Source organism: Astatotilapia calliptera, chromosome 7 (assembly GCF_964374335.1).
Source record: "Astatotilapia calliptera chromosome 7, fAstCal68.1, whole genome shotgun sequence".
Classification (NCBI taxonomy): domain Eukaryota; kingdom Metazoa; phylum Chordata; class Actinopteri; order Cichliformes; family Cichlidae; genus Astatotilapia; species Astatotilapia calliptera.
In genome coordinates this window covers 48,111,749-48,132,847 of record NC_137428.1, presented here as the reverse complement: position 1 = coordinate 48,132,847, position 21,099 = coordinate 48,111,749, and the positions used below count along the sequence as shown (strand labels likewise).

The window sequence follows — 21,099 nt, the reverse complement described above, 5'->3', positions numbered from 1 at the left end:
AGGAGGTTTGCAGACAGCAGACACTGCCATCATTGACCCAGAGTTAAAGTTTCTGAGGGGAAGTTCTTGAAATAAAATGCACAGCAACATTCAACAGTGGCTGCCCAATTCAAAGCCATGAGTGAGCATTAATTCTGTGAGGTAGCTTATAAACTTGTTGTTACCATCTGTTCTCTTCTATATTACAGAGACCAGCATCATAAGCTGGTCTCTGCCTATGCAGCCACACACGGAGAAACCTGGAAACTACTCTGACTTATCATCAAACCATATCTATATTAATATCTACTGACGTGTCAAAACTCATTATGGGTACAGGAGGGGGAAGGTCATCAAATGTCATCCTCTAAATGTGTTAATTTCATTCTGTGGAAAATAAATCTAATTGTTTCCACAGTCCCTTTAATAAATTATGCTTCTTGTAAATCCTGTAAATAGATGTTTCTATACTATAATTTACTCATGACAGTGAGCTGTATCTGTTATCTCTTAACAACACAAGGTTTACTTTTTTCATGTTAAATTATGTATATATGGACACGCTCATGAGTAAATTATGGGATGGGGAATATATCCAGTACACAAATGTTTTCCCTTGTCTTGTTTATTTTTCCACATATACAGAACTTTATTATAAATTTTTGTACTTTAAAAAAACAAAACTAAGCATTAAGTTGTATGAACAGGGAAGAAGGAAGACAACTCAAGGCTTAGTCTGAGCGACTCACAGAGGATGGCGGACTTCCATTTTCATCTTTTGCTTTGGGGTGCGGTCTCCGTGTCGGATAATGGCGATAACACAGCGCAGCTCCATCCTGAAGAAATACAAAAATGAGGCAAAACACACCAGAGACTTCAAACAGACGCTAAACTGAGTTTGGGATCTCAGTGGACCCAAGCAACCATCTGTTAATGTGTTGTGTCATTTTCCCATAACTACTTTTTTTCCCTTAAGAATTATTCTGGGAATCCTTTGAGGATTTTGCATAATCCCATCTGGGAATAATTTTAAGTGAAGGCTAAAACGAGAAATGAAAAATGGAACTTATTATCCCGTGTAGTACTAAGCAACAAAATTTTTTTAATTAAATAAAATAAAAAACTAATTTATGTTTTCATTATTTTTGCACTTAAAAATATTTTTAAGTGCAAAAATATTTTAACATGTCCCTTAATTTAAAAAAAAAAATCATTTAAGGAATTTATAAGACAAAGACGTGTAGTACACACAGTGGGCCGTTCAACAACATCTTTCCTCAGAATTAGTTAATCTTTTGTTTTTCTCTACATACATGGTTCCTGAGGTTGTTGGGACGATGGGGATGTCTTCAGCCTCCATGGGGATGGACCAGGGGATGTGGAGCTGGGGGGCTAACTCCCTCATTACCATATTCCTGGAGATGTCGAGAAAAGCAGAAAAACAAACAAAATGACTAAATGCGAAGCAAAGCTCATTCCATCAGCTCTTCCTTGTGCTAATCAATCCACGGCTGTTTGAAATTGAGCATGTCCATCTAAGTCACAGTCCAGTGTTTAACACAGTATAGCAGCGACACCTACCCCAGGACTTTGGCACAGTCGTCGTAGTATTTCATGGAGTTTTTGACAAAGCTGAAGCCGTTAACGTCACAGACAAACGAATGGCCATTGGCTCTGAGCAGGTCGAACCCACACACTGTTTGCTATAATCACACAAGCAAAAGCATTAAAGCCGGTTCACAGTGCATGAGAATGTAGTTAGCCGCTGAGCAGAAAACACATTCAAACAACTAAACAGGTGAAGTAGGATTTTCATTTTAATTAATTTGGTGACATTGGACATAAAGAATGTGCATATCAGAATCAGAATCAGAATCAGAATACTTTATTGATCCCTGGGGGAAATTATTTTTTGTTACAGTGCATATGTGTTGTTTTCCACTGGATAGAAAATAGAGCAACTGAGAAGCCGTTTTAAGATTTCATTACGGGAACAAAATGCTACATTTCTCCAAATAACATTAAATTTCTTAACATTTTTTGTTGCCTTCTGCTGCAGTCATGTGTTTTACTTTGTTCAGAGTGAAGGAGTTTCTTCTATTTATGAGTCGTATAAGATGAATTGTAGGTGTTAGAAGAGTAAGCAGCAGAAAGCAGCTGGTTACTACACTGTGTACTCAAAAAGTGATTTTAGTTCCTTTCATTTATTTTAAAAAAAAAATCTAAGTAGTTTCACCTTTCACTCATCGTTTTCCCCACATCTGGAGACTCTACAAGGGTTACATAAACAGGTGTACAGTCTTTGACCACTCGAGGCACAGGAAGCAGTAAAAATAACAAGAAAGGGACCACGAGACCACGGCGGTTACACGGCTCACAGTGAACACTCACTACATTCACACATGGTGCGCTTGTGCGAGTCTTTTACCTTGAATGCCAGGCAGACCTTGCGGGCCACCAGTTTCTCCATGGCGGTCAGCATGACTGGGTAGCGGATCTCCTTCCCCTCGCTGTCCCTCTCTACCTTCCCATCCAGTGCTGGAGACTTCCTGGCCTCAGCGTGAGCATAGTCCGGGCCCACTGTATAAACCTAAGAAACAGCACAGAGCCAACGACTCAGAAGACGTCTCAGAGCAGATGAAATATTTCATTTGTCTATTCTTGACCAATATGGTAGCTCCCACCACATCAGTTCAACAATGTATAAACCTCAAATAACTATGAACGGTACCTTTACATCAGTGCCATCTGTCGGCATGAACTCCTCGTAGATATAAGAGCCAGTCTTTCGTACACTGCTTTCTGGGGAGTACACACTACTACGGCTCCCTATCTGCAGCAAAGAGAGAGAAAAACACAGAAGAAGAAACCCCCCCCAAAATAAACATATAGCCACATTTAATGTTCAGCATGTTAAGCTAATTGTCATAATAAAAACATGGTATTTTTTCAGCTTCAGTGATAAACGGGTACCTTTCTGAAGAGTCTTTGGCTTCCTCCTCCGGCAGATGTTGGGTAATAGATGTAGACGTTGTGGTCCTCTGCGCACACTGGTTTCTCCACAAAGGGTTTGTGGAACACCTCCCCATTCACCTCAACTTGGTCCTCCCCCTCCACCAGGTTACACTCTGCACGGGGCAAGACTAAAGCTTTTAAATTCAGGTTGCCAGGAAATAGTTAAAACATACAGAAAAATCTACAGCATTGATGTTTACATATGGAATGAAATTAGTTTTGCTTAAAGATGGCAGTTAATTAGATTACTGATGTTTTCTATGTGATATTCGGTAGCAGAAATCACCACATTTAATATTTACCATGTTATCTTGTGTTCATTCTGTTGAAATGAAAATACTTCTTTAACACAAAGTAAAAGCCCACCTTCAGGATTGTCAGGGTCTCGGTTCAGCACAGCGTAACGAGGCAGGTCGATGCCCTCCTCCTGCAGGATCCGATACACTTCCCTCCTGACATGGAACGATTGGAGTTAGTGAGCCTCCGAGAACAAACGTCACAGTTTATTTAATGTGGCCATGAGCAGTGTATGTATGCAAGAGCTGGGCAAGTCGGAGGGAACATGCAATACATGTGAAAATAGCAATGTTGTTCACATGACACAACCTCTCGCTGCTCTGATTATCCAGGAAAAAACAAAAACAAAGATGCAAACAAATCAGATTCATGAAAGAATTTCACATTTAGAATTTCCCTTTGGCAAGCAAAAGCCGGTGTTAGAGGTGTGGGGGTTTGCATGAGGACCGTGGCAGAGAGCAATGCAAATGTTTGAAAATGATTCCCATCTCTCCTGCAAGCCGCTCCAATGAATGAGCTCACCCTTCAGCTTCACTGACATCAAAACTCTTCCAAGCAAAACAGTGAGTTTGTTTTTTTAAATACATTCTGGAAAATTCAACAGCATCTGATAAATGTACTTTAAGAGTTAAACTGATATTTTAGGAGGACCCTTTAGGCACAGCTGCCACCATTTCACTGGCGGCCACACAGTTGAGGCCTAATTTTAAAACTAGCTAGTTACGTTTTTACATTGTGATAACCTTCAGCTGTGCATGTGTGCTCACACGTACCTATCCTGAATGAAATACTGCATGTTGAGATCATTGATGAGCAGTGGATTCCTGAGTTTGGCATATTCCACTGCTTTGTCCAGAGGGAAACCTAAAAAGTAAAACATATCTTCGTCAGTACAAGCTGGACCGGCATTTAAAAATAATACAGTAATCGAGATTTTTTTATGCTTTGAAAACTCTGGATATACAACAGTGTATGAGTCCTCAAATAAGAGATCAACAAAACTGAATATCTCCTAGATGCAAATGTTGGAAATGTTTTTACTTCAATTCCAAAATGAGCATTTTTAATCAGGAAGTGTTTAAAAGCATTTACAGTTCATTGAAGTTTTAAACAGTCATCACTGAAACCCTCTGACACCCAGGAGCAAAATTATGTCCTTTAATGGCCTCAGTACTTAAAAATATATAAAGATGTTTTTGCTTTCTGTGTTATGAAGTTGGTATAATTTAGCAGGGCCATGTTCAACCTGCTTTTTGAAGATGTGATCAACATGTGAGGGGATGAAATTCTTCAAAAATCTGGAAGAGCAGAAATGACTTTGGGCAATACATGTGAGGTGGTCAAAATAAATGGGTTAACAAACAGGTATTTACAGTCTGCAGTGGAGACACATCTGCAAAAATAATAACACAGGCCTCATAATGCATTCTCATTTGCTCATTAAGGATATCTGCACTCATTTAGATCAAGCAGAGCATTTGATCTAAATGAGTGCGAGTCTGATGCTAAGTCTTAGCATAGATGCTAAGTCTGAAAACTTGGGGGAAAATGCCGCTGTCACATTACATGTGTGACAGAAAATAATGAGAAGTATACAGGATCTACTTTACTGTTTCTCACAAGTCAAACTCTGTCAGAATGGTGAGAAAGTCCTTTTAATTATTACTGTTGCACTATTTTACTGTACTTGCTATATGATCTCTTCACAAAGGACAGTTTTTTCCTGTGTTTACTAATGAACTGATCTGTGGTGAGAAGCATCTCATCTTGTTTAGGTACCCCAAAAAAAAAAAAAAAAAAAAAAAAAAAAATAAAAGCAGAAGAAGAAGAAGAAGACATGAATCACAAAAAGTAAAGAAATAAAAATAGCGTTTCAAATCTAACTTAAACCAGGTAAGGTTTCAACCCTAATATCCCCCAGTCATGTCTCCCTCCCACCTTCGCATTTCTCCTCATGCAACAGATGCTTCGGTTTGCAATTTTTACCTTTGGAGTGGAAGGAGATAAGGCAATCACAGAGGGGCCATTTCTCCACAGGCTCCTCCAGGATGACCTCCTCAGGAAAAATGACCACATCAATGTAGTCAAACTTACAAAGGCGCTCCAAGATCTGAGTCATGGGCTTGGATTTGGATTTCTTTGTCATCGCGCATATGCCGACCACAATCTGTCGCTCTGAGGGCTGGTGGAGCAAGGAAGAGGGCAGAGAAGGTTAAGCTAGAGAAGACAAGAGTCAGTTAACCCTGACAACATGTCTGAGTGGCCGGGCAGTATAAAGATGGGCTTTATTACTTTCACAGTTGGGCAATTCACATTATCACAGCAGCAAAGTGGGCAGAGTAGGAATAAACAGCTGCAGTTTAAGGTAATACCCACAATAATACTATCAAAAAAGGAAAATGTGCACTATACAAGTATGTATAGTGAAGCCATGTAGTGGGCAGCATTAACTGAACTATCACTAACTTTCAGTTCACAGCACAGCTGAAAATTTAAGTTAAGCTAAAGCTTTTTATGTCTCATTAGCATGCTAATCATTGAGCCATCTGCACTGTTGTGTAGAGATCAACCTAATTATTTAAATATTTAGATATTTGTTAGGGTACACATTTATTTATTTATTTTTTATTTTAATTATGGTTATTATTTATTTTACTAAACATCCAAATGACATCTCTCTCCTTCAAAGCAGTAACTGTTAAAAATCAGATGAGCTGAAGCTTTAGTAATTCTAATTCTTTACAATAAAGAATTATTATCTAAGCTATAGACAGTACTGATTTATGACATCTTCCTCTCCAACTGGAAGCACAGTGCAAGCTCTCTTTCTTCTGTGCTCACTTGATGAGTGAGCAGTGAGGGTTCAGAGTGACCGACAGAGAAATAAGACACCTTCAGTTGCTTCTAAAGTTCCCTCTGACTGTTTATAAGCTCATCACTGGACCCACTTCAGTTTGCCTACCAGCCTGGCATTGGAGCGGATGATGCCGTCATTCACCTCCTACATCGTTCCCTCGCTCACCTGGAGACCGCTGGAAGCACTGTGAGAATCATGTTCTTTGATTTCTCCAGTGCCTTCAACACCATTCTTCCCTCGGTTCTAAAGGACAAGCTGGTGAACTCTGGAGTGGACCATCACCTCACTACCTGGATCCTGGACTACCTCACCGACCGACCACAGTATGTGAGGACTCAGGGCTGTGTGTCGGACAGGGTCGTCTGCAGTACGGGGGCCCCACGGGGAACGGTTCTGGCTCCGTTCCTCTTCACCATCTACACTGCAGACTTCTCCCACAATTCCACCCAGTGCTTCCTGCAGAAGTTCTCTGATGACTCTGCAATAGTCGGCCTCATCACTGATGGGGACGACAAGGAGTACAGAGGTCTGACCCAAGACTTTGTGGACTGGTGCCAGCTGAACTACCTCCAGATCAACGCCAGTAAAACCAAGGAACTGGTGGTAGACTTCCGCAGGCACAAGCATTCTCCACTGCAACCACTGAACATCCAAGGTATGGACATTGAGGCTGTGGACAGCTACAGGTACCTTGGTGTTCATCTGAACAATAGACTGGACTGGACTCATAACTCAGACGCCCTCTACAGGAAAGGGCAGAGCAGGCTGTACCTGCTGCGGAGACTCAGGTCGTTTGGGGTGGAGGGCCCACTCCTGAAGACCTTCTATGACTCTGTTGTGGCTTCTGCTATCTTTTATGGTGTGGTCTGCTGGGGCGGCAGCATCTCTGCTGGGGACAGGAAGAGACTGAACAGGGTGATCCGAAGGGCCAGCTCTGTTCTAGGATGCCCTCTGGACCCAGTGGAGGTGGTGAGTGACAGGAGAATGGTGGCTAAGTTGTCATCCCTGTTGGACAACATCTCCCACCCCATGCAGCAGACTGTGACAGCACTGAGCAGCTCCTTCAGTGGGAGACTGCGGCACCCACGGTGTGGGACGGAGAGATTTCGCAGGTCTTTCCTCCCCACTGCTGTCAGACTCCACAACAAAGACTTTAACTGAACAAACACACACATCCACACATGTGCAATAATACTAAGTGCAATAATCCTTTCTGTCATCGTTGTATTTTTACTCAGTTGTATATAGTATTTGTATTTGTATTCTATTTTTATCTTATTGTATATTTATTTTATTCTACTGTATATAGTATTTTATTCTATTCTGTACAGTTGTGTACTGTATTTATTCTTATTGTATTCTAATTGTTGCCTCATAACTTTTGCACTGTCCACTTCCTGCTGTGACAAAACAAATTTCCCACGTGTGGGACTAATAAAGGTTATCTTATCTTATTACATTTAAATATAGATTTTTTGGGGGGCAAAGAGTAGATTATGTTGTTAATTAGTACTGCGGCTAAGAAACCCTGAAAATGATATTTGAAAAGTGCAAAAAATTCAAACTGAAGCTGTTCAAAGTCCAGCTCAGAGCACTGCTACAAGTGTGATAATAAAGAGGACCACTGCAGAGGGGACAGAGCGGTGTTTAAGTTGCAGCACACTCTGTCCTCGAGCCAAACTTTGGATTACTTTTCCTCATCTGATAAGGATCCTAAAATAGGAGTTTCATCAACACCCCGTCTTGTGGGTAATGAGCGCTACAGTCCCACAGGGCGAGAAGAACAACCGTGGATGACCATTAGAACATTAAGTCAGTAATTACCCTTTCTGAAACCTGAAAAATATGATGGTTCTTGCAGCTTTGCAAATGCATTAAACATCACACGAAAAGAAACAAAAGCTTTACTGATAAGGACACTTGATTACATTTATGGTGAATATATTGGATACAAGATTACTACACAATATAGTGTCAGCCACAATCCTATTAACCAAGCTAACGTTGTGAATCTCAAAGACGGAGACAAAGGTTACGGCTCCTAATGAAGCAGTACTTTATAGTCCATTTATAGCAACAGGACACTAAGGCCCAGAAGCCTTACCACTGTTTATCTGCTACACTGTTCTCATGCCATTCTTTGAGTATTTTTGTTTCCATTTCTTTTTCCATTATCCAATTCCAAACATAACTTTTATAAGTTTCCAGCCCTGTCACTTCCTCATGCCTAAAAATGTCCAACACTGCAGCTTCCTGTTCTGTAATAAAATGAGATCTTCTTTGCCCACTGTAAAAGTGTATTGTAACTATATTAATATTGTACACCTGCTACTTACCGACTCATCATCATCGTCCATTTCCTCTTCTCGAAACATCTCGTTCTTCATGCCTGCGTCCATTTGGCCCATGTCACGTTGATAATTTTCATAGCCAACCACAAACTGAGGAATGTCTCTGCAGCTCCAACCCTGTTTTTTTTCTTGCTGCTCCTACACAGGGCTCCAACATCACACACTCCAATGTGACATGGCTCCTTCAGGTTGCTCCTGCCGTCAAAGGGGGTAGGCTGTGATGAAGGTGGCTACTAAGCAAGAACAAAACCAGTCAACTGTGATAGACCGTGACTGGGTGACTAAAACTTGAAGGCCTGGTCATAAACGAAAGTCTGTTGGCTGATAACAAGTTTGATAAAGTATGTGCTGAGGTAGGAAAGAAAGAAGAAAACAGAAAAAAAAAACAACAGCAGCTGTCCTAAGAGGTAGAAAAGATGGCGTGGACTCCACGTGGACTGAGGTAGAGAGTCATGTCCCAGCGTAGAAGCGTCTTCTTGACACAGGAAACCTCACAGCCAACATCTGCATACCATTGTTCTTGCCCTGGGAACAAACAGTACACAAATACTTTAAAAAGCATGACTAATGAAGCAGTATTTGGTAGTAGCAGAAGCACTCAGTAGCTAAAAAAAGACAGAACTGTATGTGAAACACAACATTACGAGTTTGCACAGTGTCGTTACATCTACCAGTTGAGAATGAAATGGAGGGCTATAAAAACAATGATGAAACTGGGTTATTGCAATTTTAAAGGCCATTCTACCTATAAGATAACTGCAGTTTATTTATATGCAATCATTTATTGAACCACAGTCAAATAACATTTACATATTTGTTATTGTTATATTTTTGTATCGAGAGATATTCACAATGCATGTAGTAATAATGACCAGGTACCAAAATAGAAATACAGGATTAGGAGAAGTCCAATTATGTCCCTATAGAAAATTACCATTAAAACACATAACATATGACACATAACATATTACACTTTGTCATTATTTATTGCACAAAAACTAAGAAAAAAAACAACTAAGTACACCCATGACACAGTAGTTTGCAGATTGCCTTTGAACAGTAACTTAAAGTAATCATTTTCTATGACTTCAGTCTCTCACATCGTTGTTGAGAATTTTGGCCTTGAATCTTTATAACTTTGCTTCAATTAATTGAGGTTCGCTGGCATTCATTTAAGCACATCTCTCTTAAAGGCATTTCAATCAAAACTACACTGGACTATTGCAACACCTTGACTTTTTTCCCCTTATTTTCAGTCATTATGTTGTAGATTTGCAGCTATGCTTGGGATCATTGTGCTGTTGTATTTTCATGGTTCCTGTGGCAGCAAAACACGACCAAATCATGACTTCTCCGCCACCATGCTTGACAGTTGAAATGAGGTGGTTCTGATGATATCCTCTGTTTGGTTTTCTCCACTATGGATGTTACTGGATCACTCCTACAATTTGGTGTCATTTCAAGATAGTAGATAGAAAAGTCAAGATTTTCATGGTTCTATCATTTAACTAAAAATAGGGGTTGTTAAACTATTAGAAAAACACACTGTTCAAGTCAGGATATTATGCTATAACAACTGTCCAAATTCTCCACATGTGATGTACGTCAAATCTTCCCCCTGTTACGAGACAATCTTACCTCTATTACTAAGGGGTTTGAATGTACAGTCGCTTTCATACTGTATTTATGTTTTCTAACAGCTGAAATGAATTTTAAGAGGGTGTTAATAGATAAGATAAGACTTTATTAATCCCTCGGGTGGGTTCCTCTGGGAAATTCGACTTCCAAAAAGCACAGCAACGACCGAAGTTACAGTTACAGAATTGTTTTATATATATATATATATATATATATATATATATATATATATATATATATATATATATATATATATATATATATATATATATATATATATATATATATATATATATATATATATATATATATATATATATATATATATATATATATATATATATATATATATATATATATATATATATATATATATATATATAAATACAGAGACAAATATAAATAAAATATACAAAGGGGATAAATAGAATAAATAGGAATAAAAAATAAAAATACAAGTGAATTGCACATTTCAAGTATTGAGTCTATTGCACTGTTGACTATTTACAAAAAGTATTGCACAAGGTATTGTACAGTGAGGTGAAGAGGCACTACAGCTTAGTTGTTCCCCCCTCCTTTGTCCTCCTGTTTCCCCTCCCTCTCCCCTCCAGAGAGGAGTTAAACAGTTTGATGGCGTGTGGGACAAAGGAGTTTTTAAGTCTGTTAGTTCTTGTCTTGGGGAGAAGCAAGATAAGTATTATCAAAGAACATGAATGATCTGTTTAGAACTACAACCTAGCTTTAATCTAAAATATGTGAATTGAAAAGAAATTTTAATGCAGTTTGATCTATTTTGTTTCATGGCTAGGGCTTAGCAAAAACAAACAAAAATTGTACAATCTCATACTACATCATTATATGAAATGCTTAATTCACCCTGTTTAATGAAATTATAATCATTTAAAATGTTTAAGAGTTTCTAACATTATTTAAATAAAAATACCTGGACACCTGCATTCACTTTTGGTTTTGATAACAAGAGCATACACATAACATTTAAATACAATAAAGATTTCATGACAAGTTAATATGTTCTTAGCTGCACCTGGCATAGAAAGGAATACTAGTCCACCTTTTTGAAGTTATTCATACTCAAATTTCAGAGAGAGCTAAAACTCAAACGGCTATAAAGCTCGCTTATTTTAATTCTTTCAACAGCACAAGATAAAAAATTGAAAATAAAATCATTCCGACGTACTTCCTTTCAAATTTACTATCATTATCGTGTAAACACAACTTGTAATAGTTTTAACAGTCTTCCTCACATGGGCAGTCTCACTGCCTGACATGTTTGTGGTTTAGATACCAAAATATGACAGAATTTATATTACATGATTGCACGGAAAAATATTCAAACTAAAAAAGGTTTTATAGGGTAAACCTCTACAAGTCATGCTTAAAATAAATTAAAAACACTCAAACATTATGCATATCACATCAATGACCAACCTGCCCAGTAGTGTGTGCACGTTACCATTTTAGTATGCAAAGCACTAACAGGGTAGATGTTTTATGCTCAAGTCAGCTATGATTACTCATGTGATGCAGAACCACACATGCAAATGCACACACAGAAGACAAAAGAATTTGCAACATGTTTATCATCCATATGATCAAGATTACAAAAACAATATCAGTTTGAACTGTAAATAAAGGTCACAGGGTGGGGATGTTATGCTTTAACACATCAGTGAACCATTTTGAAAGAACAAAAGAGTGACACTTCCTGTGGTCCTTGTGATTGCAAGGGATTGCAACAGTGATAATTGTTACCGACCTACTTGGTAACTGACTTTAAACAAAGGTAACTGGGGGTGTGGGATTTTGGTTAAATAATTTCTGACACATAATTGCATTTTATGGTAGATGTGGGTTACAAGTATAAGGCAAGCTTTTAGAAATAAGTAATGATCAGTTTTTCACTTCTGTCACAGGGATTCAAATGGCACTGGATAATAGGAATGACCCCCCACAAGTCTTATGGTTTGTTCAGCTGTAACTTTACAAAGCTAAGCTGTGCTGCCATGTTCCTGCTCAGTCTTTTTCCTAATTGTACTGTCATGAACTTTAACATGGTAACTGTGGCCTGTGTAGAGTCTGAGCTGTTGCTCTTGTTTTGTTTTGTTCAGTTTTTCTGACATCGGGTGAATTTGCTTGGAGGTCCACTCTTTGTGTCTTGAATGATTCTCACTTCTGATATTTTTCTACCTTATCGTTTGTTAACACATTTGAATGCTGCTAACTGCCAAAATGGTGAAAACACTTACTGATGATAATCAAGTGAATTTGATTAGCAGCAACTGGCCACTACTCACCCAAATATTTATGTGCTTACCCTAGTTGTTGGTTTTTTTCACTCATTGCTTTTGCATTTTAACTAGTTTGTTAAATTAATAATGGCACAGTATGACATCTTGTGTTGCAGTTTATCTTAAGTTGTATTTTAAGAACTAAGGAAAAGATCATTTTTACGCCCTGATACATAAAACCTCCCAAATGGAAGAGGAGGTATTTAAAAAAAAAAAAAACACACTAATTATTTTTAATATATACAAATATGAGTTCTGTATGAATCATCTAAAAAGCCAAATAAATAGTAGCTTTTTTGTAGATAGTATGAAAGGGGGAAAAAACTACCATCATACAGGAAGCATGAAATGCCTTTCTTGCTTCATTTTGTGTTTTGATGATGGTGATGGAGTGAGTTATCCATTATATCAGGCCAACACCCCCCCCCCCCCTCTGCCGGAAGGTGGGGCTGAGCTGATCTCTGGTGACTCTGAAAGACTAGTTGCTGTACTATTTTCTAATTTTGTCTATGTAAATGTGTATGTGTATATAGTGTCCTGTGTTCTGATAACAAAATTTATATCTCTTGGCAGCTTGTGTATGTGAATACTGTAACATAAGTTTCAGAAGACTCCTCCCATGCCAGCGTAATGCTGACCAGAGCCATTGGATTCCTACATTGTAGGGAGTCAAGGGTTCAGGTTTTTCCTTTAATTTGTCAGTCATTGTGCATTGCTATTTTTTAAATCCTATTTAAGTCTATTCATGTTCATTCCTCGATGTTTGACATTGCACTTATACATATAATCTGTGGGAGACAAATCCTTTCAGCGTTGTGTCAGCAAGGGAATTTGGCATTTTAAAAAAAAAAATCCTGCCAAATCAAACATAAGGAATTAAGTGCTGAGGAATCCCCTTGTCATTACAGAGCAAGCAAAAGAAGCTTATACTAATAATGTGCTGTGAGAAAAACAGAGCAGCCATCAAACAGACGTGTGAGAAAACAGAGTTTTGTGCCAGACTGATGCATCAGTGAAATCAGTCCCAGCTTTATCCTCACTGCAAACTCTCATTAGACACTCGAGGAGGAGCTTAAGCCTCCAATTGAATTTAAACATTTAATTGATAGAAAAAAAATCTTTAAAAGATCCTGTCATTTTCATAAATATGAGCCCATGCTGTAGATTAGGTTTTTTTTTTTAGATGAATATCTGTTTTCTAAAGAGCCAGTCTGGCAAACTTCTTGTTTCCATAACGACAAGGCCCAAGCAGAAGCCAGGCCTTCCCTCTATCAAGTCACATGTACATTTAACTGTGGCCTTGACTCTAGCTAGCATTTACATTCTTAAGATAGAAAATACAAACAGCTCGATACCTATCATATAAATGCATACAAAGACTGTTTATGATGTCCGTGTATGGACATGCAACCTGCGTGAAGCTAAATCTCAAGCTTCAGACTGCTGTAAATGGTTTAAGGCAGTTTTATTGCCTAGTCTTGGGTCTACATGATGCAACTGAGTGAGAAGATCCCCAGTATGATCGTGTCAGACACAGTTCTGTTTCACGCTATGCAACATTTCTCCTATTTACGGTAATGTTTTTTTAATCTGTGCAACCATTTCTTTCGCCTTTGCAGCACTCACTGACTGCACACAGGAAACAGGAGACAAGTCACGTGCTTTATAACTCATCCCACGTGACACTACTCAACCTCTCAAATCCTTTACTCAGAGTGTGAAAACAGAGACTGCATAAAGGCACGAGATGCAGAAGTCTGTAAAAGTAAGTCAGGGGAAGGATAGAGAGAAAAAAAGAGTCTAAAGCTGAGATAGTTTACATCTGAAATGAGAAAATAAGATTTTATTAATATTTTGTTTTTAGAGTAGCCTTCAGCTTATTGTAGAAGTTTATAATTGAATTGTACTTTGTTTACCGACACTTCCACAACTGCCGGGCTATTTCTGAATACCTTGCACTGAATGATACTGCATGTGGAACTTTATATTCTGGAAATTCTTAAGTTTTGATACAGATTTGACCCAGAATTTGTTAAGTTTTAGTTGATTACCTCTGTTCTATGTGTTACCATATGTAGTACCATGAACAAGTCTAAATTAAAGTGTAGATCTTCTACTTTTCCAAGTATTTTCATCAATGCATTCATTGTTTTAGGTGTCCATAGATCTAGAGATCTCAACCGCTCCGATTTAGATTTTTGCTCTATGAAGTTTATGGTCAGGGTTATCAGTCAACTGCTTCACAACACACTGATGCATAACTGAAGGTTTAATCTCCCAGAGGCGTTCGAGGAAATGGAGCCCAGAGCTGCTGCCTGCCATCGTCTTTGTTGCTGCTGCTGTTTCGCTATCGCCACTGTTGTAACAATGGCCAGAAAACAATGGAGTTTCAAACCATTCACTGCTAATGTGGCTTCCCACTAGCAATTATCAGTAAAGCTTTCATATTGAGCAACATCCAGTATATTAATGCAAGTATATCTATGAAAGGCCACAATCATCTGATAATATCAGCCAACTGATATACATCATTCACAAAAAACGCAGAACTTAATGCAAACAAACTCCAAGCTCAATATGTACAAGTAACACCCATAAAAACTGGGAAGTGCAAACGGACACCAACAAGGTCACACACACACTACTTTTTCTACATTTATTATTGCAGGAAAAAAGGAGTTTATTACAGTTGACTTGACAGTTTATTTAAGAAAAAAAAAAAAAAGCTGATTTATCAGAATAAAAGACGCAGAATGAAAGTGCTCGCTTTGAAACTTCTGTTTACGATTTTCATATACATATACTTGGTCATTATACCTTTGTGAATTAAGTCAGACAGACAGTGAGGATACAGTCCCAGCACCTGTGGCTCAGGTGAGAAGAAAGTGGCCTAACCATAGTGAAACCAGTTGCTTAACTGTTCAGACTTGCAGCCTAAGCATTTTGATATAATAAGCATCTGTAGGGCCACAGCTTATCTGTTATGTTACCCGAGACCACACAATAAGTACGCAAAGCTGATGTGTCACACCCTCTTAGCTGAGCTAAAACCCATGAGCCATACGTGAAATGAAGCCAAGCTTAAAGTAGAAGCTTGCTAATGTATGAGATTATTATATGTCCACAAACAGAACACAAACCCAGATCCAGATCTCTCATCGGTATAAACACCACTGCCATGCTGACCCATCCACCCGTACCAAACCGCTGATTCCAGGGGAAAAGTTGTCGGGAACAGACGAGGCAGATCATATCAGCTCTCAGTGATGGCACATAAGCCAACTGCACGCGCCCCACAGTCTTTGAATGACTCTAAGAGCTTATTTAAAGTCACTTCCACTCACATGCGGAGCAGATTATTTTAGTGGCAGTTAAATGCTTTGGCTGCTGAAGAGCAGACGCGTCCCTCCCGTGTCCTGGACTTTTAGCCAGGACGGACGTAAGCTGAATCCCACACGTGACCCTGGCTAACCTTGGTACCCAGAAATAACCGTGTCCTCTTCTGCAACACACAAACTAAAAGGGGAGGAGTCAAGGCAGGGAGTTGGGAGGCCAGCCACTGCCCAAAGATAACTTATCATTACTGACCTCTGAGGCGATGACAGGTCGCAGTAAAGCAAGTGGAAGCCCTTCTTGCTGGCCAGAGGGTCAAAGAATTCTAACAGATATAAACTGTAAATAAACATCTATAACTGCTGTGAGTAACCGACAGTGACCCTGAGGTCATTCAGCCTTTGTTACACCAAGGTCATGACCTTTAGCACGCCACCAGTAAGACAGAGTTAAAGAACAGAGCGAAATATAGTGTGACGGCCAGAAACACCTGAATGCAAACACTTCACAGCAGTGCAAGTTTTAATTAGCATTCCAGATTCTAGAGTTATTCTAATATAAATAACTGGGCAGGGCCTGAGCAAAGGCTCAGTGAGAGCAGCGCGTGCATTTGCTATCAGCTTTCTTAGCACCACTGCCATTACAATATTTCGAGGTATAGTGCACACTGAAGATTGGATTGGCATTCATGAGGTATCCACGGTGCGTACACATCGGTAGTAAGCAATGCCGCTGCTTACCACCTATGTCTAGATTTAATAAATGGTTAACAGGCAACAAAATAAGACTTGAGTGAGATGAGTGAGTGTGTTAAATATAAATTACATAAATCCTGAATATTTAAAAACAGAGTAGAACATTTATTTAACTTCAAACTTAACTTATTGTGGCAGGGACACTGAGCTACCATGAGGAAAGGAACCTCAGACTCTGGAGGGTTTTTGGTAAATGTTAAATGGACTGATTCTTATATAGCACTTTTCTACTCTACCAGAGTACCCTAAGCACTCTATACAACATGCCACAGTCACCCAATCACACAAGCAAACAAACTTCTCCATCTGATCTAGGTATTGGAGCTTGCCTTTTGAAGCATTTTGCTGGGATTATTTGAGAAATAACATCTTGCTGTGGGATAAAGACCATCCAATAAGTGTATGCTTTGACTGCAAGAGTTACCAGATCTCAATCCAATATAGCAGGATGCAGATGCGGAGGAAAGGGAAACTGGATGTGCAGATGATAAATCTGTATCAACTGTGTGATACCATCATGACAATATGGAACAAAATCTCTGTTGAATCTATGCTATTATGGAGTCGGCCAGTTCTGAAGGTGCAAGCCCAATACAAGCAAGGTGTACCTAATACAGTGGCAAGTGAGAGTATTTCATTTATTTATTGAACTTTAGAGCATCACTCTCTGTTGTTAAACTAAATAGAAATCTTGTATCTGTCAGTACCACCGAAGCTCCACTGAAGTCACATTCGTTAATGTTTCTCTATAAAGCAGAACAAACAGACATACACAAAAGCACCACACACAAAAATGACTACAGCATCCTCTCCAGTCTGCCGGTTCTTTTGTTCCCCTGGAAAAATAAAAACCTTGCTCGCTCATAAATAAATTAGGCAGCTAAATTATAACATTCCCAGCTGTCACCTGCAGCTCCTTGTCCGGGGGGGATTAGTCATCTCATCACAGCAGCACCGGAGATCAGCAACAGGGCTCCAATAAAAGGCTTTTAACCTTTGAGACAATCTGCCACAGTTCGCCGGTGTCGCCATAATGACGGGGAGGAGTCAGTCATTAGTTCAATTTAGCCATCAGCAATTCTGTGATTAGCTATCAAATGAGAAATACAGAGACGTAATGGGCGGCTGGACTATTTGTTTTCCATGGACTGATTGAATAGTTATTGGCTCCCTTTTATTAAACACAAAAAACTACTGAGTCACTGAAGCATAATTTTTGAGATGGTCCAAAGGTTATTGTTCTCCAAAAATTGTTAACAACTAAATCATTAACAAAGCTGTTAATTATTATATTCAATAAAGCCTCCTGTTGAAGTACAGGTGAACATCAGCCCTGAAATATATCACCGTGGAGAGCTAGATAACATGCGTGTGACGTTTTTATGACACAGCCAGTGGAACAGCAGGTACAGCGGCCACTACAAGATTATACATTTATTATGCACTGAGCACACAATTAGCTTTGCATGCAAATACAAATTGCCTTCACTGGGGGGAAAAAAGAGCCCATAAAAGGCTTGCCAGTATAAAGGTCCACTACTTACATACACTTATCAGAGTGTTACTGCAGGACACACGACCTCTGTAAACTACCGGTAATAGGTTCATTTATGTTAGGTTGAAAGATACACAACCTGATTTTTCCACTATTACGCAGCTTTACTGGTTTACTTCTCATAAAGGAAAAAGCTCTGAAAATGGCTTTAGGGGTGAGAGGACAGAGGAATCCTAAAGAGTGAGTAAAGAACTGTGTGGCTACCTTACACTGAACCCGGTTGAGCAGGGGTGTCAAACATAAGGCCCGGGGCCAGAGGCAGCACAGCTAAAACTGGCTGGCTTTGGAAAATGTGCAGGAGGGCAGACATTTTGGACTTTTCACTGTATTTTTATTACTTTTACAGCTCTTTCTACTGATAAAGAGCTCACCTATGGTCACATATACAATGCCAAAGTATTAGACAAACAATTAGAAGTTCATGTTTTTCAACTATTTACTATAGAAATGTGTGATTTGAAATAAACCTTTTCTCTACATGAGGAGATGCAAATAACAAAACCTTTGTGTTCAAAGATGATGTTCAGATTTTATGCTCATCAAGTCCAACTCATCTCAGTTAGCAAGAAGAGAATGCATCCCAACAAGAGCTCAGCTCTCAGACAGTTTTAAATGTTCAAAGTCTTTTAATATATGATATACAGTTGGTAAGTACAGCAGGGCTGTTTTTGTAATCGTGACCTGACCCAACTGTCTTGATACAGTGTTGACTTTAATTTGAGTTCAACAAAAGCTTTGTTTTATTATTACAAAACCAGACAAGTTATAGCATGTGATGATTTGGTTCTGTCTGAAAATGAAAATACATAAAGAGTGGCCAACATTTCTTAAGTTGTTTTTGTCTTGGCTTTGGCCTGGTAAGTGTTAGACAGGCTGTTTTAAAAACATTTCATTAGGCCATTTTCTTCACTTAAGATGAAAGAATATAAAACAGCCTAATGAAATGTTTTTAAAACAGCCTGTCTATCCACGTTACCAATCCCTGTAACACTTACCAGGCCAAAGCCAAGACAAAAACAACTGATTACTGTTCCACGTAAGTCTGGAGTCAATAGATCCTTTTATAGCGATGTAAAAAAAATGCGGATCTGTTGAACACCGTCAGTTAGAACAATAGTTTGTTGTGAACCAGGTAGCGTTTAATTAGGGTTTTGTGTAGATCGTTTTTCTTTTTTTAAATTCCCTTTTTCACAAGAGTTTCACAAGAGGATGTGCTCCAAATGCTCAAACGGAGGACCAGACTGATACTAGTTGTGATCTTTGTTTACAGCTGACTCGTTTTTTCAACTTCTGAACCAAAATAGTTCGACAATAAATTGAATAATAAATAAATAAGTAAACAAAAATAAAGACAAGCAATTTTTTGTGTTTAGAATAACAAAAAAAAACCCGACTTCCGTATTCATTGGATACAAGTATTCGCCTTGTTAGAACACACACACACACACACACACACACACACACACACACACACACACACACACACACACACACACACACACACACACACGTGTTCCTAGTCTCTTTGCAGTGTGTTTTACATTGAATTCATGTTCAGGAAATGGTTCAGATGAGTTCTGATACTATGGCTTTTGCACAATAGCAAACCCCTCGTTCTCTAAATGTTTTACACACCTCAACAGGGACAAACACTACAGGTCTCCCTCCGCTTTCGCTTCAAAAACAATGAATGAGGCTTTTGGAGGTTTAAAAATGGGAACGTGGCTCCAAAGAGAAACGAAATACACGCACAAATCAGTGCGTCAGCCTGCCCACCACTCAGCACCCCTCACGCACACGTACACGCCGGGTACAAAAAGCTGCGCTGCTTTTCTTCATTTCTACAAAGTCCAGCAAACAAAAAGAAAACACACACCCACACTTTCTCCGAACACACGGCTCCGCCGCGACGAGACAATACAAAGCGTTAAAGTGAACAAGTCTTACCAGCGGCAGCAGAGAACAACTGGAAGTCAGTCAGCTGCTCACTTCCTTGTTTCCGCTGACTGACCCGAGCTGAAGGAAAACGGCTACTACCTCTCTCTTTACTTCTGAACTGCCTGTGAAGTTGTAAACGACATTTTAAGTTCACGTGAGGTCAGTGCTGGCGCTTTGCTGCTGCTGCTTCCTTCCTTTTTTTTCTCCTTTTTTATTCGGAAGGTATCGTTTGTCAAAGCTGTGACGTTACTCCCACCTAGCGGCCAAATTGTGCATCGCTGCAGACAAGGTGAGATGAATAAAAGGGTATAGTCCAGGGGCAATTTTAGCCCATTTTTGGGGGTGCTTCAGCAAAATAAATCAAAGCACCCCCAAAGATTTCTTACTTTTTTGACAATATTTGCTGTTTGTGTGACACACTTATAAAAATATAAAAAGCATACAGTACTTGGTTGAGACGTAACATTTTAACAAAAATAGTATAGATACCCCCCCCCCCCCCCCCTCCCAAAATGGTTTGTTCCAGCTCGGCTCTCCCCTACTCTGGCTCTAGCACCTGCCAGAGCGATGGTGGCTGAGATGCAGCGGAGAGGAGTTGTAAGTGCCTGGCTTAAAACAGGACATATTAGCTGCATTTAACCTTCAGTTACTCTTTATATAGTTAGGTTAGGTAGGAGTCAGACCATGTTTCTTTATTGCTCCGATTGAAATTTATATAGCCTATTTAAAATCTAAAACTTAAAATTGTTTTAGCCTACTGTTGTTGCCATTCTTGTTTGAAATGGAATGAGAGAAGCTGCTTACTTTGTCATATGTGCATGTGCCGATATTAAATCCAGGAACAACATTCAGGTAACAATGAAAGAACAAATGATCCGTCAATAAAGGATAATGTTGGATCAGAGTTTCAATATTTATATCTTTTGTTAGATGTACATGTGGTTTGGTTATTTACCTTTTGGTTGAAAGTACACTGAGAGAGGACTTTTTTTTATTAGTGATCTTAATAATATATATTTTTTTCAAATTAATGTAATTTTTTCATGTAATTGAATACAATCTATTTGTGTAT

At 39.0% G+C, this 21,099-nt stretch overlaps 1 protein-coding gene across 8 annotated transcripts in view; it reads right to left on the bottom strand.

Moving 5' to 3' along the window:
• The window catches only part of ppip5k1b (diphosphoinositol pentakisphosphate kinase 1b), a 48,616-nt gene extending 28,347 nt beyond the window's left edge, over positions 1-20,269 (bottom strand). For 2 of the 8 annotated variants that reach the window (XM_080303790.1, XM_080303791.1), the window contains exons 1-11: positions 20,037-20,268; positions 8,485-9,024; positions 5,278-5,473; positions 4,065-4,155; positions 3,361-3,446; positions 2,953-3,122; positions 2,711-2,812; positions 2,408-2,569; positions 1,561-1,682; positions 1,293-1,394; positions 729-815 (exon numbers count right to left, since the gene is read on the bottom strand). In XM_080303790.1, coding sequence (XP_080159916.1) covers positions 729-815; positions 1,293-1,394; positions 1,561-1,682; positions 2,408-2,569; positions 2,711-2,812; positions 2,953-3,122; positions 3,361-3,446; positions 4,065-4,155; positions 5,278-5,473; positions 8,485-8,556 — 1,190 coding nt within the window. In that variant the 5' untranslated portion in view covers positions 8,557-9,024; positions 20,037-20,268. Of the gene's footprint in view, positions 1-728; positions 816-1,292; positions 1,395-1,560; positions 1,683-2,407; positions 2,570-2,710; positions 2,813-2,952; positions 3,123-3,360; positions 3,447-4,064; positions 4,156-5,277; positions 5,474-8,484; positions 9,025-20,036 lie in introns of all 8 variants that reach the window. The other 6 variants (XM_080303786.1, XM_080303787.1, XM_080303788.1 and 3 more) reach the window with 6 other exon arrangements.
• Between the last annotated feature and the right edge of the window lie 830 nt (positions 20,270-21,099).